At 36.6% G+C, this 17,986-nt stretch overlaps 1 protein-coding gene across 18 annotated transcripts in view; it reads right to left on the reverse strand.

Moving 5' to 3' along the window:
• Positions 1-17,986, reverse strand: part of BPTF (bromodomain PHD finger transcription factor) — a 54,920-nt gene that overhangs the window by 23,135 nt on the left and 13,799 nt on the right. For 15 of the 18 annotated variants that reach the window (XM_030506347.1, XM_030506343.1, XM_030506342.1 and 12 more), the window contains exons 3-13: positions 12,083-12,306; positions 11,123-11,323; positions 10,398-10,586; positions 7,713-7,886; positions 7,405-7,580; positions 6,154-6,509; positions 5,726-5,857; positions 5,042-5,171; positions 4,182-4,317; positions 2,784-3,005; positions 102-2,484 (exon numbers count right to left, since the gene is read on the reverse strand). In XM_030506347.1, coding sequence (XP_030362207.1) covers positions 102-2,484; positions 2,784-3,005; positions 4,182-4,317; positions 5,042-5,171; positions 5,726-5,857; positions 6,154-6,509; positions 7,405-7,580; positions 7,713-7,886; positions 10,398-10,586; positions 11,123-11,323; positions 12,083-12,306 — 4,323 coding nt within the window. Of the gene's footprint in view, positions 1-101; positions 2,485-2,783; positions 3,006-4,181; positions 4,318-5,041; positions 5,172-5,725; positions 5,858-6,153; positions 6,510-7,404; positions 7,581-7,712; positions 7,887-10,397; positions 10,610-11,122; positions 11,324-12,082; positions 12,307-17,986 lie in introns of those variants that run through there. The other 3 variants (XM_030506332.1, XM_032920291.1, XM_030506339.1) reach the window with 3 other exon arrangements.

Raw genomic sequence — 17,986 nt, forward strand, 5'->3', positions numbered from 1 at the left:
AACTTGCACGTTTGGGCACAAGCATGTGCATCACTTGTACTTGAAAATTCAACCAATTTTATCACATCCTAAACTTTTCCTCAAAAATGTAAAGCATGTACCTCCAAGTGATCCCAAAAGTTGGCCTTGGGGATGGATATGGCCAGATATCCAAAGCAGGCTTTGCATTGTAATTGAAATAGGGAACTTCTCTGATCCCTCCTTTCCTGGCCAGCTTTTTCAAGTCATCATTGGGTAAAACAAAGATGCTTTTTTTACTGCTTTTGGTAACAAATTTTCTATAAGATGGTAAGGCAGTTCCAGAACGGGTTTTTTTGGGTCTTGCAAATTTCATTAACTTCACTTTGTCTTTTGTGGAATATTCTTTGCTGACAGTCATGGAAGTCACCAATGTGCCTTCTGGGGTGGTCAGTGAATCAGTTACTGTTGTTGTAACCACCGTTTTACTATGCTCTTGCACAGAAACGACATCAACGTTACTGTCTGTAGCTGGAGTGGTGAGCTTAGTCACAGTAGTGGTGGTAGTTACAGTGGATATGGCACAGTTTTCTGTAGATGACACTACTGTTGTTTTCTCATCATTCGAAGCTACAGTCTCTGCAACTTTATACACAGTTTTGGATTCTGTAGACACAGTCGATGTTGTGGTTGTCACTTCAGTAATAACAGTTTTTATTTTACTTTCTCCATTAATATTCTCCATTTTATACGTCTGTACACCATTCTGATCAGCAAAGTGACTACTCAAGCTAGATTCCTCACACGAGGTTACAGGCGATGGAGTAACTTTCTTCTCCTCGACTGCTTCAGTTTCCATGGATTCTGTTTCACTATTCAGGTTATTTTCTTTACAGGCAGTGCCAAAAGCAGATCTCTCCGGAGAAAGACGTTTTTCTTCAGTTTTCTGCACATACTTGGGAACTTCATCTGGTGGCTGAAGACTCTCTCCAGATTCCAGCTCAGGTGAACTCTGCAGCCGTGACTTAGAGTCCACATTATTTTTGTCCTTTGTGTCCTCTACCATGATGTCACCATTCATGAATGGTTTTACTGAAGATTCCTTAAAAGTCAATGGTTTTATTTCATGTTCTTGAATGGATTTATTAATATTATTAACTTTTGGTTCGGCATCACCCCCTGCCTTTGTTTCACAAGTATCTTTAACTGAGCAGTCATCATTTGGTAATGCTTTAACATCACTGTCTTTTCCATTCATTTGAAATGCTGATTTTTCTTTTTCTGTCTCAGTTTCTTCATCTTTATTATTCCTTTTGTCAGTAACACTATTCAGATTTGTCTGATCGAGATATTTGGTTATGGTCCTTGTCTCCATTTTCTTTTGACCATTAGCCTCAGTTAGTTTAGAGCTCAGTAAATCCTCATCAGCTTCTACCCCATCCATGTGTTCCAGTGTTTGACTTTCAAGGCTTCTTTCAGAAATTAGCTCTGTTTTAAATGGTTCTAGATCTTTACTAACTGATTTTTGGTGCAACACGACCTTGTTTTCAGATTTACTTTCACTCTTTACTGAAGCAATTTCTTCCTCCATTTCACTTTCTTGAGAGGACATTGGTTCAATATGGCTTTTTAGCATACAATTGTTTTCTTGATCTTTGCTCTGATGTTCAGAATTTCCTTCTGAATCTGTTTTTTCAAGGGTGGCCAGAGCATCTTTTCTACAGCTGCTTTCAGTTACCACCGGCTCCATGTTTTCACGTTCACGCTGAGACACTCTGGAAATAGGTAGGTTTTGTTTCAAAGGTTTTTTGCTGGTTTCTGAAACATCCCATTTGATTCTACCTTCTGCATTTTTTTGTTTCAAGCCATCCACAAAGGAACTCTCAGACCCTCCAAGAGCCTCTTGTCCTTGACACTTATCAGCAGTCATAGGTTCAGGGTTGTTTTCTTTACTATCATTCTGAATGGAGCTTTCACCTTCAGAGGATTGACGTGAGTCTTCATCCAGTAGCTGGCCTTCTCTTTTTGATAGCCTGTTTGTCAAAGGCAAAGAGGGTTCATCCAGCTCACCGGTTTTGGAACAAGAGATGCTGCTGATTGGCAAGCAGTCCTGTTCTGCATCTTCAGTTTGGGTCTTATCTGAAATATAGGTTTGATTTTGGGAAGACATGTCAAACTGGCTTCCTTCTTTTACTTTTCTCATTTGTAGCTCATCTATGTTTTTTGGGGGGCTTACAGATCGAATGCCTCCAGCTTTAGCACTAGCCTCCAGTTTCATCCTTTCTAGTCGTTGTTTTTCTTCCAGTGTAAACTGTTTTATTCGCCTCTCAAGTAGTCCATCTAATTTTGATGATTTTACTTTCCTTTTGTAGCAAGTCCTTAAATGAAATCCCTCACTGACATTGATTATATCCAGCTTACAATGACTGTCCTCATCTTTTATGGGGGATTCAATTTTCACATCATCTACATCCATAGGTTCTTCCTTGATGACTTTATCATTTTCACCATCGATTTCTTTTTCCACTGTGAAAAAGAACAAACTCTGCATCAGTAAGCTCCCCTAACAATGAATACCAAACGATAGTTTTACATTAACAACTAAGAAATAAATGGACCTTTTAGCATATTAATAGATTTCAAGGAAAAGGGAACAAAAACTTTAGACATTACTACAAGGGATGATCAGCAATCTTTTAACTGAAACATTTTAAATGTCTTGACAAAACACGTTACAATTTTCCAATAGTTATTTATGAGGTTCTATGCTTTTACACATGCAGTGCTGTAATGAATAGTTTTACATTATTTCAGTATATCATTACCTTTGTCTCTTGCACCATCTAGGTTTTCAGAAATTGTATCAACTTCTACTTTTTCTTGACGTGACTTTTCTTCTTTCACTTGCACTTTCTCTGAGGTTTCTGAAACATCTGCTTTGTCTTTTGCTTGCAGCTCATGAGAATCCTTTGTTCTGTCTTTTTCTGGTTTTACCTTAATTGGACCTTTTCGTTTATCCAAGTTGCATTTTTCGTCTTCGCTCTTTGCTATTAACAAATGAATTAAATGGTGTCAATTATTCAGAATATCTTTTATACTCTGCTACATTTTAATGTATGTTATAGTTTACCTGTCAAATCATTCACCATTAGTGAAATTCTGAAACAGAATTAAGTATATAACGGTGACATTATTAAGCTTAGTGCAATATTGAATTAAAACCTCATAAAATCAAAAAGCCCACCAGAAGTAAAACTGCTTCATTTACCTTAGTTTTTCAGGAGTCCATGTTCAGCTTTTCTTACACAAACATACCCCAAACCCAAAACCCACCCATGTATCAGGAAACTAAATACCACTTTCTGAAAACCCTGAAAATTCACAGTTATAATAATTTTCGTTTCTACAGTTAAGCCAGAATGGACATTAGTATTCAAAAGACTTTGTGCTTAGCACAGTAGTGGCTATTTATTGCAATAGAGAAAGCAAAATAAATCTAATTTATCAATCATACAGAAAACACTAAAAGCAGCAGCATCCATTTTGTGTTTGATCCAATTAAAAGCAGCAGGAAAAGTATTACATCAGTATGTGGGGAAAGAAATAATTTCGATGTGTAACACAGGGTGAGCCACCAGTTTCTAAATTTTAAAAGGAAACTCACAATTAAATTCATTATAAATAACACTTGTAGAGTTCAGGATGCATTCTAAAAGTCACCTGTGCAAAACTTTCCTTTTTAAATACAAATCCTTGGAACAAATAAGCAAGAAGATGCATTGAAGCTTCCTAGAGAAATTAATTTCTTTCACCTTACGAAACTATTGTTCCCAGATAAAATTGCTTAGTAGTATTCTGACAACATGGGGTGTGGGTAATTTGTATAGATACATATACACATCCCAATATTTTAGATGTTACTTTTTGCTTGTCATTATCTATGTAATTTTATCTACCTTTAATTTACACAAGGCCATACAAAGCTGTACAATTATTACACACAACTTTGCAATTGAAACAATTTAATGTAGCTTTAAAAAAAATGTCTATGACAACTGAACTGGTTATATTGACAGAGATTAGCAGGTATCCCCTAAAACTTCTCTGGTACTATTTATAATGAAGTCTACATAAGAAATATCATGTGCAAATAATTAACTGAATAAGCAATGAAAAGCAGTATGTTAGTAACTTAAAATAAGGTAAGCAATGCAGACACTTACTTGGTAGCAACTTTCTGTAGTTTGCATTAGTATTTCCAGGCAGTTTGGGTAGAAATCTGTGGACATGTGTTTTACTAATCCAGCTCCAGCCACCATAACCTGTTACTCTGTATTCCTCTCCTTTTTGCTTCCAAACCTGTCAAATATTTTTAAAGTAATAGTTTTAATGGTGCTATTTGCTGCATTATTATAGTATATTAATGCATACATTCATTAAAAAACCCTTAAGATTATTTAAAAAACAAACTAAAACCTTTTATTTACAGACATTTCAAGCAAGTTGAAGTATATTTGTGAGATAATATACTACCTAAATCTGCTGATAATTACATTGATTCTATCATAATAACATCTAAAAAGCATATTTATTTCCTCTGAGAGAAACTATTTATGTAAAAGGTGAAAGATTATACCAGTTTTTGAATCAACCCATCCAACGAAAGTATCTTATATCTACTGTAGGAGAATATAAAGAGGTTACTACAGCAGCTCCTGTCATACTACATAACTTTCCATAGTAAAGGTAGCTAACCTAGATTTTCTGGGGGATGGGAGGGCTGCAGTGGACCAAGACAGACATATGGACAAGATTCCAGTAACCATCTAGAACCCCTCCATTAGGAAAGGCTGCATTTGGCAGACAAACATCTGTCAACTGAGGCAGTGTCACTAAAAGCATAATATATATCAAATTTAGTTCAGACAAAGATTATGTGCTTGAATACGTGGGCTTGGTTCCTACCCTAATGGCAGGGAGTAATGCCATGGTAACAAATTCGAAGTTTAAAATAAAAGCAGAAAGGATAAGAAATCAAAAGTTTCTGTATTTTGTTTGTTCCTCACCCAAAAGAAAACCTCACCTGATGCTTGACAGGAAATGTATATTTCACCCACGTAGCTTGCTGCATTGTTTCTTCTTCTTCTTGTTTTCTCTCTTTTTTTTTCACTTTCTCCTTTTCTTCTCTTTCTATTGCTGTCATTCTGCGTAATCTAACACATATAGATTGAAGTGCATTTAAGGACAGGATCTTATAAGCAAATAAAAGAAGTCAAACTGCAGCATATACTACCCCTTTGAATAACTGTAAACATCTAAAGTTAAGAGTAATGCCCAGTATCAGGTTATATGTATTACTTGCACCAGGAACACTACTTTTTTTGGCTATTCCAGTAAGGCAAACACAGCTGCCTGCAACCATGTCTGACATCAGACACATCTTGTTTCTGCTTCTCTGACACAATGAGAGACAAAAGACAGACTCCACTGAACTGGGTGTGTTAAAATTTGCTCTTCTAGTCTCCCAGAGTTTTATCACTTTGGGACTGTGGCTCAGGTAAAGAAAACAAACTTGCTTTGCAGGAGCAATGAGGCTATAAAAATCTCGTCACGTATTTTCAGTATTTCTGGTTGAGAAAAAACATTTCCAAGTGCTGAATGACTGACTAAATTTAAACGTAACTCCTACAGGCTTAGAGGATCTAGTAATTGTAAAACAAAGGCAAGTTCTCAGAGTCAAAAATATTGTTATGTTTATTTATTTTACCTAGTGTGCCCCAACGACTCCCGCCAGATTGGCAGCATGACAACCGGTTTAATTGCACACTCCAATATAGCCAGCGCTAGTGCAAATTCTCTAGGTTTGCTGCACATCTGAACAGCCTTAATCCAGTTAGACCTAAATTGGAAACAAAGATAAAAACCTGAAACATACACATGCACTAATATTGCATGCTGTGTTAATAAGATTTAATGGTAGGAGAAAACCTCCTGTATTGTAATACTTCGCTCAAATGTGCAATCTTTTCAGCCATCCATCACAACACACACGCACGTTAGCATATATTTTAACATACTGAAGCATGGTGTTTGGAAATCACTGATTTGTAAAAAACAAAGATCATTGCTTATTAATTCTGTTAGCCAAAATACAACTAAACCAAAGAGAATATATATTTTCATTTAGTGATTTACCTGTGGGAAGCCCAGTTAGGGTGAAGGAATGATGCCGGGATGTTGTTTTCTAGCTGAATGATAGTTAGCCTCAAAGTGGAAATGGTAAGAACTTTGGACCCATGTACAGACCCATTCCATTTGAACTCTCCAGCAGGAGTCAGACAGAATTTATGCGAGAGATGTCGTCTCTTGTCATGGTCCTCCCTGTGCTGGTGCTTGTTCAATGCGAATGAATTAGTGGCATACTGATTATGATAAACACGATACTTCCCCTCTTGCCCTAATTTGAAATAATTGTTGATATTTCCTTTCATCACAACTTCCTTCTTTGTGTTCATTCGGGAGATTTCACCTTGAGAGTTGACCACCAGAACCTTGTAAAAGAAAGAATAATTTTAAAGATTCACTGAAGTTTCAAACATTTCTATTTATTTACTTATGATTTAGGCTTCAACTGTATATATATAAAACAATAAAACCCCCCTTACATCAGTTTGTAGAAGCAAATAACTGATTATCTGATATACTAAATATTTGTACTTCATTGCTGATGTATAGTTAGGATATTCCCAAAGATCAACCTTAACATTAAAAAAGCACCATCCAGGCTCCTCAGAAAGTCAAACAGGAACTCGCCTTGTTGCTCTGAATTATGCCTATTGTGGAGACACCTCTGGGAAAACAGCTTCACTGACTAGGGAAGCCGCCTGTGAAACCCCTTGTTGGCAAATCACAGAATTCATACATGTAGCTAAGCAAACAAGTGGCTTTGACTTTGAAAAGAGGGCATGGGTAACATCACTGGGCTAACTATTCATTAACTGAGCTCCAAATTTGAGAGGTCTGTGAATAAATATGCCAAGTGCTAACTTACAAGGAAAACCAGTTAACAAAAATAAAATAATACACCAAACAATATGCAGAAAACAAACTGCTATGAACTCCTGGCATTCAAACACTTCTTTCCTGGAGAAACTGGGCTACTTAGAAAATCAAAACAAACCACCAAAAACCCAGCAAACAACCTACAGCCATACAAAAAACTTCTAGCACTGCACTGAGTCACTGTCACACCTCTGTAGATAGTAACTAAGAACAAAGGAGAAGGAGGAGAAAAGCTTCCTGTGATTAAATAATTTGCTAATATATTATTACTACATTTTTTTAAAGCATCTTCACAGTCTGCCAAAATCACTTTTTTTAGTTTTAAAACGTGATCAGGTTTGTATAACATTTTCATACTTTGAGTTTTCCAAGAAGTGCACAAACCTCTCTGCCTTCTTTATGCAACTTATTTGCTTCATGTGCTGCGGCAGCAACCTGCTGGCTTTTCATCTGGCTCAACTTGCTATCTGGATTTCGTGATCTCGTAAGCATTCGCGTCGAACCTGGCGCGCCTTTTCCTGCGCCTGGAGAATCACTTCTTTCACCGTTAGACTTCTCTCCTGCCCAAGGGAAACAGGCTTTTGAAACAAACTTAAAAATTGGAAGTTTTCTATTGGTGGATGGGAATTACAAAGTAAAAAGATGCATAAAATGAAAGTTAGAGATACTATTCTTATAATTATTATTATTACCTATGTCCTCCGAAGTCTGGGATCCCCTCTCTGCATTCTCAGCATCATCAGGAGTCCTAATGGAGTCGTTCTGCCCAGAGCCCAGCTCACTGCCGTTGCTGTTTTCAACATCTGACGGTAGAGGTGCAGCAGATACACTGCTACTGTTGCTAGGGATCATCTGACCAGTTTCTTCTACAAGAGAACAACTTCATTTTTAGTTCTTCTTTTAAATTAGATCAAGGCAATTTTTTTGTATTCTGAATTTTTCATCAAAAAAAGGCCAGATGAACGTATTTTGCTGGTCTGGAGGGAAACACCTATAAAATATTAATTCCCTCCAGAGCACTGTATCCATGAAAGTATTTTTTGTTCTGTTTCAAGCAGTTCCAACTTCTAGGCTCTGAAGAGCTGAAATTCATACTTGCATGAAATATGAATATATCTTAAATAGAAGACAATTTTTCTTCTATAGATGCACACACAGAGAACCCTCTACTGAGACTTTGTTTTGCTTTCACAATGCACATTTCATGAAATTTGGTCTTCCAGCAGCTTTTATGATTTTAACTTTTTTTAGTCTCTTGTTCTTTAGCTTACACCTTTCAATTGACCTCCAGTTTTCGGCTGTCTCTTCTTTAGCACAGTAATTCTGAGGAATCCTACAGATTTCAGGTCAGTTGGCACCACTCTCTATCTAAACTCCTTCTCTGCAAACTTCAAATCAGCCTCTTTTTTACAATCTGATGGGTCTAAGTGTTGCTTCAAGCTCAGTACGACAAATGAGTTCTTGGTCCTCAGTTGTCCTTGTTACTGTCTGTCTTGACAGCTATGGACATTACTGCTGTATCACAGTGCTAAGGCATACTGACCTTTTGACTAAAGCATCAGTGAATTGCAGCTACCTAGGAATAAATCCCTCCAGCTTCCCAGTAACAATAAGCTGCTCTTCCTTGTTCTTGACTGTGTGCAAGAGATACAGCTTAGCTGTTCAAAACCCGCAAGATTTGCCTGTTTCTAGAATTCTTTCCAAACATCAAGGATTATGCTGATTTTATGAAAGGTGACAGAACAAAACCTCCTATTTGTGAAACACTCACTCCTAGCAGAAAGACCATCAGGTAAGTATTCTCGGGTTCTTCGAAGATCCTAAACCTAAATGTATCAGTGACCACCACTGTTCGATCCATTTCCCTTTTGACTAAGAGGAAAACCGGAACCATTTGTGGTGCGTGTTGTTCGGAAGAGGGTGGAAGCACCCAACCTAGACTCTTCATAAAAGACTAATATCCAAATTGGATATTAGTCTTTTAACAAGGGTGGTACAGAAAAGTGACAGACATTCTTGTCTAGCTTTGCATTTTACTTTTATTTTCCCCCTCTTTGGGGGTAGCTGCCTCACTGATACTGGTTCAGTATCTCTCCCTGCCTCTGAAACGAGAGCCTCAAACGCAAATTTCATCATAGAAGTATCACTATGAATATAGTAAATGATACATAAACAAGAACCTTCTCCACACACTTTCCTACAAAAAAAAGCCCACTAATTTAGAACTAAGCTAGAAGCTTTGGAAGGAGAAACGTACTTATGAAAGTATAATAAAGAAATGATAGATATATAAGTGAAACTTTAAAATAAAATACGAACCATAAATGTGTCTGGAACAAAGCTATAGGATACATAACTTTCCCATTAAACCTTCATGCAGTTATTTTAACTTCAAAATGGAATAAAAAAATATGAGAACAGATGAATATATTCGATCAAATATCTAAAATGTATGCTTATTGTCCCATGCACTAGGAATCTATTAAAAAAAGTGTATTATGAGGCTTCCAGATTATGGATTAATCTTAACATTCAGAATTTCCTCTTATTAAAAAGTTAATGACAAGGTTTGGATGCATTCACATTTGCAAGTTCAAGAACTGCCATTTGTATCGGAATGGAGAACTATTTCTGTAGGAGAGAAAACGTTTATTACTGCATTTTGAAACATAACACATTGAGCCTGACTACACCACAGACATTATAGAATTATATTTGTTATCATTCTAAAATAGCACACTGATAACTTATGGAATCGAGTCCCATTTATTTCTAAATCAAAAGTTTGGTGCTTTTTAGAATTATTATTAAATAGTGTATGTTGCTATTTTGGAATCACTGACATGGTAGACCAAGACACGTTAGAATACAAGAGCCTCTGTGTTTGTAATTCTGACATCTGTTTAAAATTCGTAGCATGACAATTTCAACCTTGACATTTCTGTGCAATGCTTTACTCACTTGAATGAAAATGCTTTGTTTGTTAGTAATTCATACAGTAAATGAGAGGTTAAAATAATAAACAAGCCAGCAGCAAATTAGAATTTGAAATCAACTTTGATAGGATGCTAAAAATCATTATGGATCAATATGGAAAAATAAAATCTACAGAAAATAGAACATAAAAAGCTTAGCCATAGTCATCTTTGGAAGGCATGGAAACAAATGCTGATGTCACAGAGGACCACAAATTTCAAGCACTAGTTGCAAGAAAATTAACTTTGGAATGTTAATGACAACGTAGCAGTAAAGGATGGCACTGCAAGCAAACAGCATGAGTGATATACGCTGTGAATGGTTTTAGTGGACAAATCAGAGAGAAAAAACTTAACAGATTCCCCAAATTACAGAGGCATTGGTAACAGTGCCTTCTGTACCTGAGAGTTCCTGAGGGAGCTCTGATGCCACCTTCTTCTCTGCCACGTTGTTGCTCTCAAGGGTTTCTGACTGACACCCCATTGCGTTCTTCCCCTCAGAGCAACTAGTCTCTCCTGCAGAAGGATTTGTGTTGTTGTCATCAGTGCTTGATGTCACAGAGTTACTTTTATCCCCAACGACTGTTGCCTCTATAGTAAAATGCACAACAAAACTTTAGGGATATTCTTTAGTATGTCTTAGGATGTCATTTGGCATCATCCATAGAAAGCAACTTCAGCAGCTTGGTTTGTCTGTTTGATAAAGCTGAAAAACACTGAGCTTTTTCCTTCCTTTTTTTTTTTCTTCTATGAGATAGAATTGTCTCAAAATCAAAGAACAAACTATTTATGATGAGGAAAACAATGTTAAAAATGATGTGATATTGCTTACTACAAACATCTTGATCGCAACCTGCAAGCGCCACCTGTACCTCAAGCCTCCTGTATTTACAAGCTAGCAGTATCTAACTTGAAAAGTAGGAAAATTGGTGAAATTATTTAACAAGAAAAACAATTACAATATACAACCACAAAAGAACCGACAAATATCACCTATTACTGAAAAAGTAACTTAGAGCATCATGCCCCTCATCCCCCAAATCACATTAATACTTAAAGAAATGTGAGGATCTCAACTAAAGATTCACTTCAATGAAGTTGTTAAAGCACAGACATAGTTTCTTTACCTTCTGTTTTCACTTTTTCTGCATCTTGCTCAGTGAGTGTTTCCTCAGTTTTATCTTGGTCTCCAGATTCTTCCCTGCTTCTCTCAGCATCTGTCTGGTCATTATCAACATCACTTTTGGCCTTTTCTGCTTCATCATCTGCTGTGGTTTTATCTTCCACTATTTCTCCTTTTCTTGCTCTGATAGTGTCCAAAATTTCATCTACAATAGAAAGTATGTTGTCATCAATAAACAAACCAACCACCACCTACAGAGCCACAGAGCAGAAATAACATGACATAAATGCTGCTGCTTTTCAATGAGACAAAAGATAACATCCAACTTCTTACTACTTTTTTCCCCACACTTAGAAGAAACAATTCTGCAGATTTAACTCTTGATTTCTAAGAGTTATGCATTTACATAGTGATGACTTAAATCCAATTTTAAACGTGAATCTTCAATATCTTCAAGTATTCCCTAAAAACGAAGTTCAAACCTTCACAGATTTATGTTGCTATTTATTTATTGCTCCCAGGTAGATAAAACAAGCTGGTGAGGAACTGCAGAGCAGATAGGCATTCTTCCGCACTTTCCATAATATAGGAGTAAATAGTGGAGCTCTAATACTTTCACTACTCCAACTCCCATTGGATTGTAAAATACATATATATATATATATAAAAAATCAAGACAGTACATCAGGAAACATATGACAGCTAACACAGCTCCACTTCAACACCTGGAACAATCACAATCTGGCACACACTAATCGTATCAAGAATCCAAATCATTCAGGACATCCTGGAATACACGATACACAGTCCTACAAGAAGTCAGCTCTAAATAGCCATGCTGGTAGAGGTACACCTGCACGATGCTTCTCCATCAGCTTCTATAAAGTTCTTATAATAAAAGAAATATAAACTAGTATTTGATTTAAAGTACAACATCTATTCCCATGAAACAAAATATTCTTACCATTTGCTGCAGAAAGGAAAGACTTGTTGTTGCCCCTTGCTTTATTAGTGAGGTCTTCTGTCACATCCATGTGCCGATGAATTTCCTCACGCATTTCTTCCAGAGTTTTGCATAGGTCAGCTTCCCAGTAGTCTTTGTCTAGGCATTCGATTAGCTCTGCCAGCTGGATCTTTGTGCTAAAGTACCAGATTTTCTTATCCTTCTCACTTTCTGAATCTTCCTCTCTGTAAGAGAATTGAGAAAATATGAATTTTAAAATATCTAAATAAATGACAAAAATTAATATCAGCCTACTTTTAGCAGAGAACTCTTAAACGCCAATACCTGAGTGTGAATAACAAATCACATGAGGACACTCACATGCACCCAATTTAGTACACAAATGCTCCTTTCTCATTACCATCCCCTCAGAATTTCTCATTACAACGTCCTCAGGAAAGCTTTTGACGTGTCTCCTTAAAACTGGTTTGTCCAATCTGACAACAAAGTTTATTCTCTTTATATTTACTATTACTGTAACCAGTAGTCTACTACTGAGTCTCAAACAATTTGCAATGAAGAGGTATGGCTGCAGAATCCATAAAGGGTACTGTTTCTGACTGCATCTTCAGGAAAGAGCATTCACCTGTGAAGCAACTGTCATACCTGCAACTTGATCAGAATAGTACTAAAATAAGGTGGTTATGAAGTTAATAATGGCAGTATTACTCAAAATTCAACTACTAACTCATTGCAACCATTACTACAAACCAGACTTCTGGTTTTGATGATAAAACCTGGTATACTGCAAAGAAATACTATCATTACTTCTATAAAGGCCCTTGCTCATGAAAAGCAACTAATTCTACCTTACCCATTTACTCCTCTAGGCTACCAGTAACTTCCCGTTGGTTTTAAGAGGTTAGCATGGTTAAGTTCAACAAGTTCTCTCAGAAAACAGCTCATTTCAGGAAGACTGCCCACGTACTACACATCAAAAAGTAACAGCTGAACACTGACAATCATTTGACTCTATGGAATATTCCATGCCTGTAGACTTGCATGTTAAAGAAAAATTATTGTTTAAGCCATGTTTCCTTTTAAATCAGGAAAGTTATCTACTAACAATACTAGGAATGGCAACACCTTTGTTATTGATTGTGAACAAAAGCCACAAAAAAAGATAAAGGCGAATACCCAAATTCTAAGACGGAAGGGGAGATGAGAATGCAAGAATTCAGCTTTATACAGCAAGAGGAAAGAATAGGGTGAAACAAAATGCTTAACTAGAAAGGACAGGCCCTACTGAATTTTTCCCTGGCAAACGTCCAATGGAAGCAGGGAAAGCAAGACACTGGCAGAGCAGTAATTGTAAGGCTGCTCTGCTCCTTACAAACACGACTGCACAATATAATGCTGTTGCTAAGTTTATACTATAATTATTTCTTAACTCACTAAAAGGGGAACTTTAGCTTTTCATTTTGAGCCCCTAGCTCATTACACAACTATTTGCAGCACAGATATGCCATTTATACACCATCTTATATGACCTAGATATGCAACAATATGAACACTTTCTATAGTTCCATCATTCCATGAAGTAAGGCTGTGCAAGTAACCGTTTTGCCAGACAAGCAGCTCAGGCATAGAGCCTTGTACGCCTTGCTTAAATTTTGACAGTGACCATCCAAGCATGTTCTTTTTCCACATTCTCCCCCCATTTAGCAAACCTGAAACCGCTGCAGCTATGCTAATGCCTCCAGGATACGTATGTATGTCACCTGAAAATTCCAAGCAACATCTCCCTTTTCCTTTCCCATCAGTTCTTTCTATTCTTGTGTTACAAGGTTCCATTGGACTGAAAAGCAATTAGCTGTTATCTTCAATTTCCCTATATAATCAAGGAAAAGCCTGCAGTACCAGTAAAGGTCTGCTGTATTACAGGCCAAAAAAATCCAGACCCATACTGTGAAGAATCAAAACACTAGACCACAAAGATTGTATTCTGCAGAACGCACCTAGAGCTAATCTTTCTATGTGCGATTCAAGTCCTACCCATTAAAGAACTGTTCAGCTAATATTCTAGAAATGGACAATGAAGTTATCCAAGAGAATTTTATTTCTCTTTTACTTCATTTATATAGGGTTTTGAGCATAGAATTTCTCTTGAACTAAAGGCTATCGCAATCTTAGTAACAGAAGTTTAGGAATTAGTGTTTTCTCTTGACAAAAGCACAGACAGAAAACGAAAAGGCAGAAGCTTGCTGTGATCCTTACACAAAACTCCTCTTTGCTCAGACTTCTTCCCAAGATTCAGGTGTGTGCCAGTGGAAGCCCTGGAATGCTCATAACCAACTCGCTAACAAAGAGCTACAGCAGAAATCATTCTATGCAATCCATTTGGCAAAACTGATTAAGATTTAAATTAATAATGAAAATATTTAAGCTAACTTCCCCTGAACCCCTTCTTGCATTGGCTAAAGGGACACTACTTTTATCCTCTGAGAGGCTATCACAAAACAAGATAGAAAGATGCAAGTTTACACAAGGACCGGTTCCCAGTGTTTTTCTCTGACAAGCCAGGCTTGATGCTGGACAGGTCTACTTTGTCTCCAGGGGACTCTGTTGAGTCACATACATCAAGTGAGGCCAAGCAAGGGAGAGAAGAATCACATGAACATTTCTTACCTCTTTCAGCCTCCTGCACTGCCAGGAACTATTCACTGGCAGGCTTTTGAGGCAAGTTTTCAGGCTGATAAAATTCACAACACAGAATATGCTAGAAACTTTCAAGTAAAGTAGTAATAAAGTAGATACACCCCTTCCTGAATTCCATGCTGATACAATTAGACACAAGAATTCAGTCACCTGTTTAAAGTAACCTATTCAAACAAAGATCCAAACCCTTTTTAATTAATTGGAGAAAATTGAGCAGGTCTCGCTAAGAACATAAAGACCATGACAAATTTTGCAGAAAAAAAGCTGAAATTGGGTTTTTTTGACCATCAAGGAAGATGTATGTAACTCAGGAATAACAATTTGTGTCTTTCTTCTGCTAACCAGAAGTGGTTTCTGAAAACCAAACAGTGTTCATCTGCTTTCAAAAACATCTGACAAATCCAAAGCGTCTCAGTATTTCTAGAAAGAGAACCTGTTAGAACACTGCAGCAGTTTACAAGGAGAATGCAAATCAAAGTCCTAAATTTCCTGGCTTGTTAAGTTGCAGAAACAACCTTCACAAGCAAAACAAATGCAACAGACCCAGAGACATCATCCTAAGTTTGTAATAGCTTGAAACAAAAAACTCAGGAATTTATTTTCTCTTGACCACAAGATTTTTTTCAATCTCGTTGCTATTTGCTCCTGGGGATGTACGGGAGGAGATCTCCTCAGTGTCCACTTTTCTGTCTTTGTAAAACAGAAGAGGTGGAAAAGAGAAACAGAACCACAATGATGGGCTTAAACAAGGCTTATGCCCTCAGCAGGTGATGAGCATGGAAATAGAAGTATCAGCAAACAAGAAGAAATCTACAAAACCCTTTAAAAGATGGGAAAACCAGTCATACAAGGGATTTATAAGGAGAGAGAAGTAGTAAAAAGCCCTAAAAACCTCTCTGAAAAAAACAGAAAAATGCAAGAATTTAGGATTTCAGTTCTCTAAACTCCCTGGGCAAGATTTCAATTCAGTGTTTGTGCAGATTAGTTTTAGATCTATTACTTTCCTCCCATATATTTGATCACATGGTATTGGTGAATATACTCTATTCATTTTAATAAACTTGATATGATAATATTAATGAATCTCAGGTTTTAGCATTTGGCAATTCTCCTTAAGTTAACCTTCAGTTATCCAAGATACCAGGTGTAGTTTGATCTTGTTATATATATATTTATATACATGTGAAATGGTTGAGTTTGCAGGACAGCACGCTTACTGAACCTAAAGGACATTAAAACCAGAAAGTACAGAGTTTAATATCTATGTGAATTATTAAGAGTTATATTTCCCTGGAATTTAGTTATGTAGTAAATACTTTTGTGCCCTTATGAAGTGGCTTTGGCATGAAGCTTCAAGGCACATTATGCATAAATTTAATTATGCATAATTAAACGCATCAAAGTTCTATGAAAAGTCCAGTGGAATTGGCTGGTTCTGTACATCCCACACTGCTGCTGAAGAGAGCTGCTGCTGCTGCAGATCTACCAGAACAACTCACTATCTGTTTGCTTTTCCAATTCCATCAGGACGATTTGAAATTTCTTTAATCCAAACCACATACTTGAGGAAGAACTTGTTTTGGAAGCATGCAGAGGTACATTTACACTAGCAGAAGGCACGATATCTGATGGCAGCAAGAAGGATAGGGACTAGCAGGGGAAGAATTTTTCAACCTTGATGATCCACATGAGAATACAAAAGTAAGTCAGGAAACAATGGCTGAACTGCATTTCTTGCCTTCGTAAACATAAAAATACTTTTCTATTTACATTTTGAACTATTTTGGTCACTAACAAAACCTCAGTAAAATGGAAAATCCAATAAAAATTTTCCTTTTGCTGTATTGTTTACAGTTCTCATCTATTTTGATTTGAAATGGAACACTGATGTCTCTTTGAATAAATCCCAAGTAAGATACAAAACTTATATTCATAAAACTTGAAACAAGTAATTTGCCCACTGAATTCCTAACAGGAACGCAAAGTCATTGAAAAAACTGCATGTAACTTTTGAAGATATCTTTTCTAGTGCAGTTAAAACTACTACCAACATGCCAAAGAACTTTCACACATGCAGATTTCAAAGGAACAAGAAGCACCTGCACAATTTATTTCAGTTTAAAATACGTTGAAGTACTGCCTGTATCAAAACCTCCTGAGCATCAGGTATTACTCTTCATTAAGAAGAAAACATTGTTTCATAGATCAGGTTTAGTCAAAAATAATTACCAACCTGTCTACCTACTGGGGGCCTATTTATCTTAAAATAAGCTCCAGAGTGAGTGACACTGGATTTTTTAACGCTAATTCCTAGACCTCTAATGGCAAGCAGAATATAATTGTTCTGCCAGTACAGTAGAGCAGTGAAAAAACCCCATCTTTAGAACAACCTTTTCCTCAAAGAGTTCGAAAGAGATAAAAACCATGCACTATAAGACTGTAAGTTATTAAAACACAAGTAACTAGAACAAAAAGAGTATCAGTTACATATCTTTCACAACCAAGCTTTTTGCAAAAATCAAACTTTCAATTCACTTTCTGGAAATGGAAGGTAGACAATTATATTTGAAGCAATGGAAGAACTGGGATTTCAACAGCTTCATGCTGACCATCACATCCTGCTGAACCATCTGAATGATACACCACACTGTAGAGCATGTGATTGAGTACAAAGAAAAGGTAAGAGTAGAAAAGATTCCCTGCACCTTTTAAAAAATTACTTGATACTACTGTGGCATTTATAACCCAGAGAAACTAAAAATAATCAAACATGGATTCTTTCTTCACAAGCGTAAAAGAATACACAGGAAACAACAAGTGGTGATAATTAATCCTTAAAGCACCATTAGAGAAATTCACCATCAGAGAAAGAGCACTGTATTTTAAAGGACTAAAATGAGTACTTAGAAGTGTCTTGTTTGTAAGATGTAACACCATCAACAGTCATCACAACCCCTTTTAAAGACACTGGTTAATATCTTGACATTCACTGAGAAACATTTTGTGTGCAATTCTGTTGAAGTACTCAGCGGTGGCTTATTTTCTCCATAATGCTGAATGGAAAATTGTATTTCAAGAGATCTAGTAAAATGCCTTTGTTTTTCTTAAATTACAATACTATTGATTTCACTTAAATACTGTTTCTTTGCTACTATGAGAACAATTACATAAGAACAGTCTTTTATAAGAAAAAAAAGTCTTTAGCAA

The sequence above is a fragment of the Strigops habroptila genome, chromosome 14 (assembly GCF_004027225.2).
Source record: "Strigops habroptila isolate Jane chromosome 14, bStrHab1.2.pri, whole genome shotgun sequence".
Classification (NCBI taxonomy): domain Eukaryota; kingdom Metazoa; phylum Chordata; class Aves; order Psittaciformes; family Psittacidae; genus Strigops; species Strigops habroptila.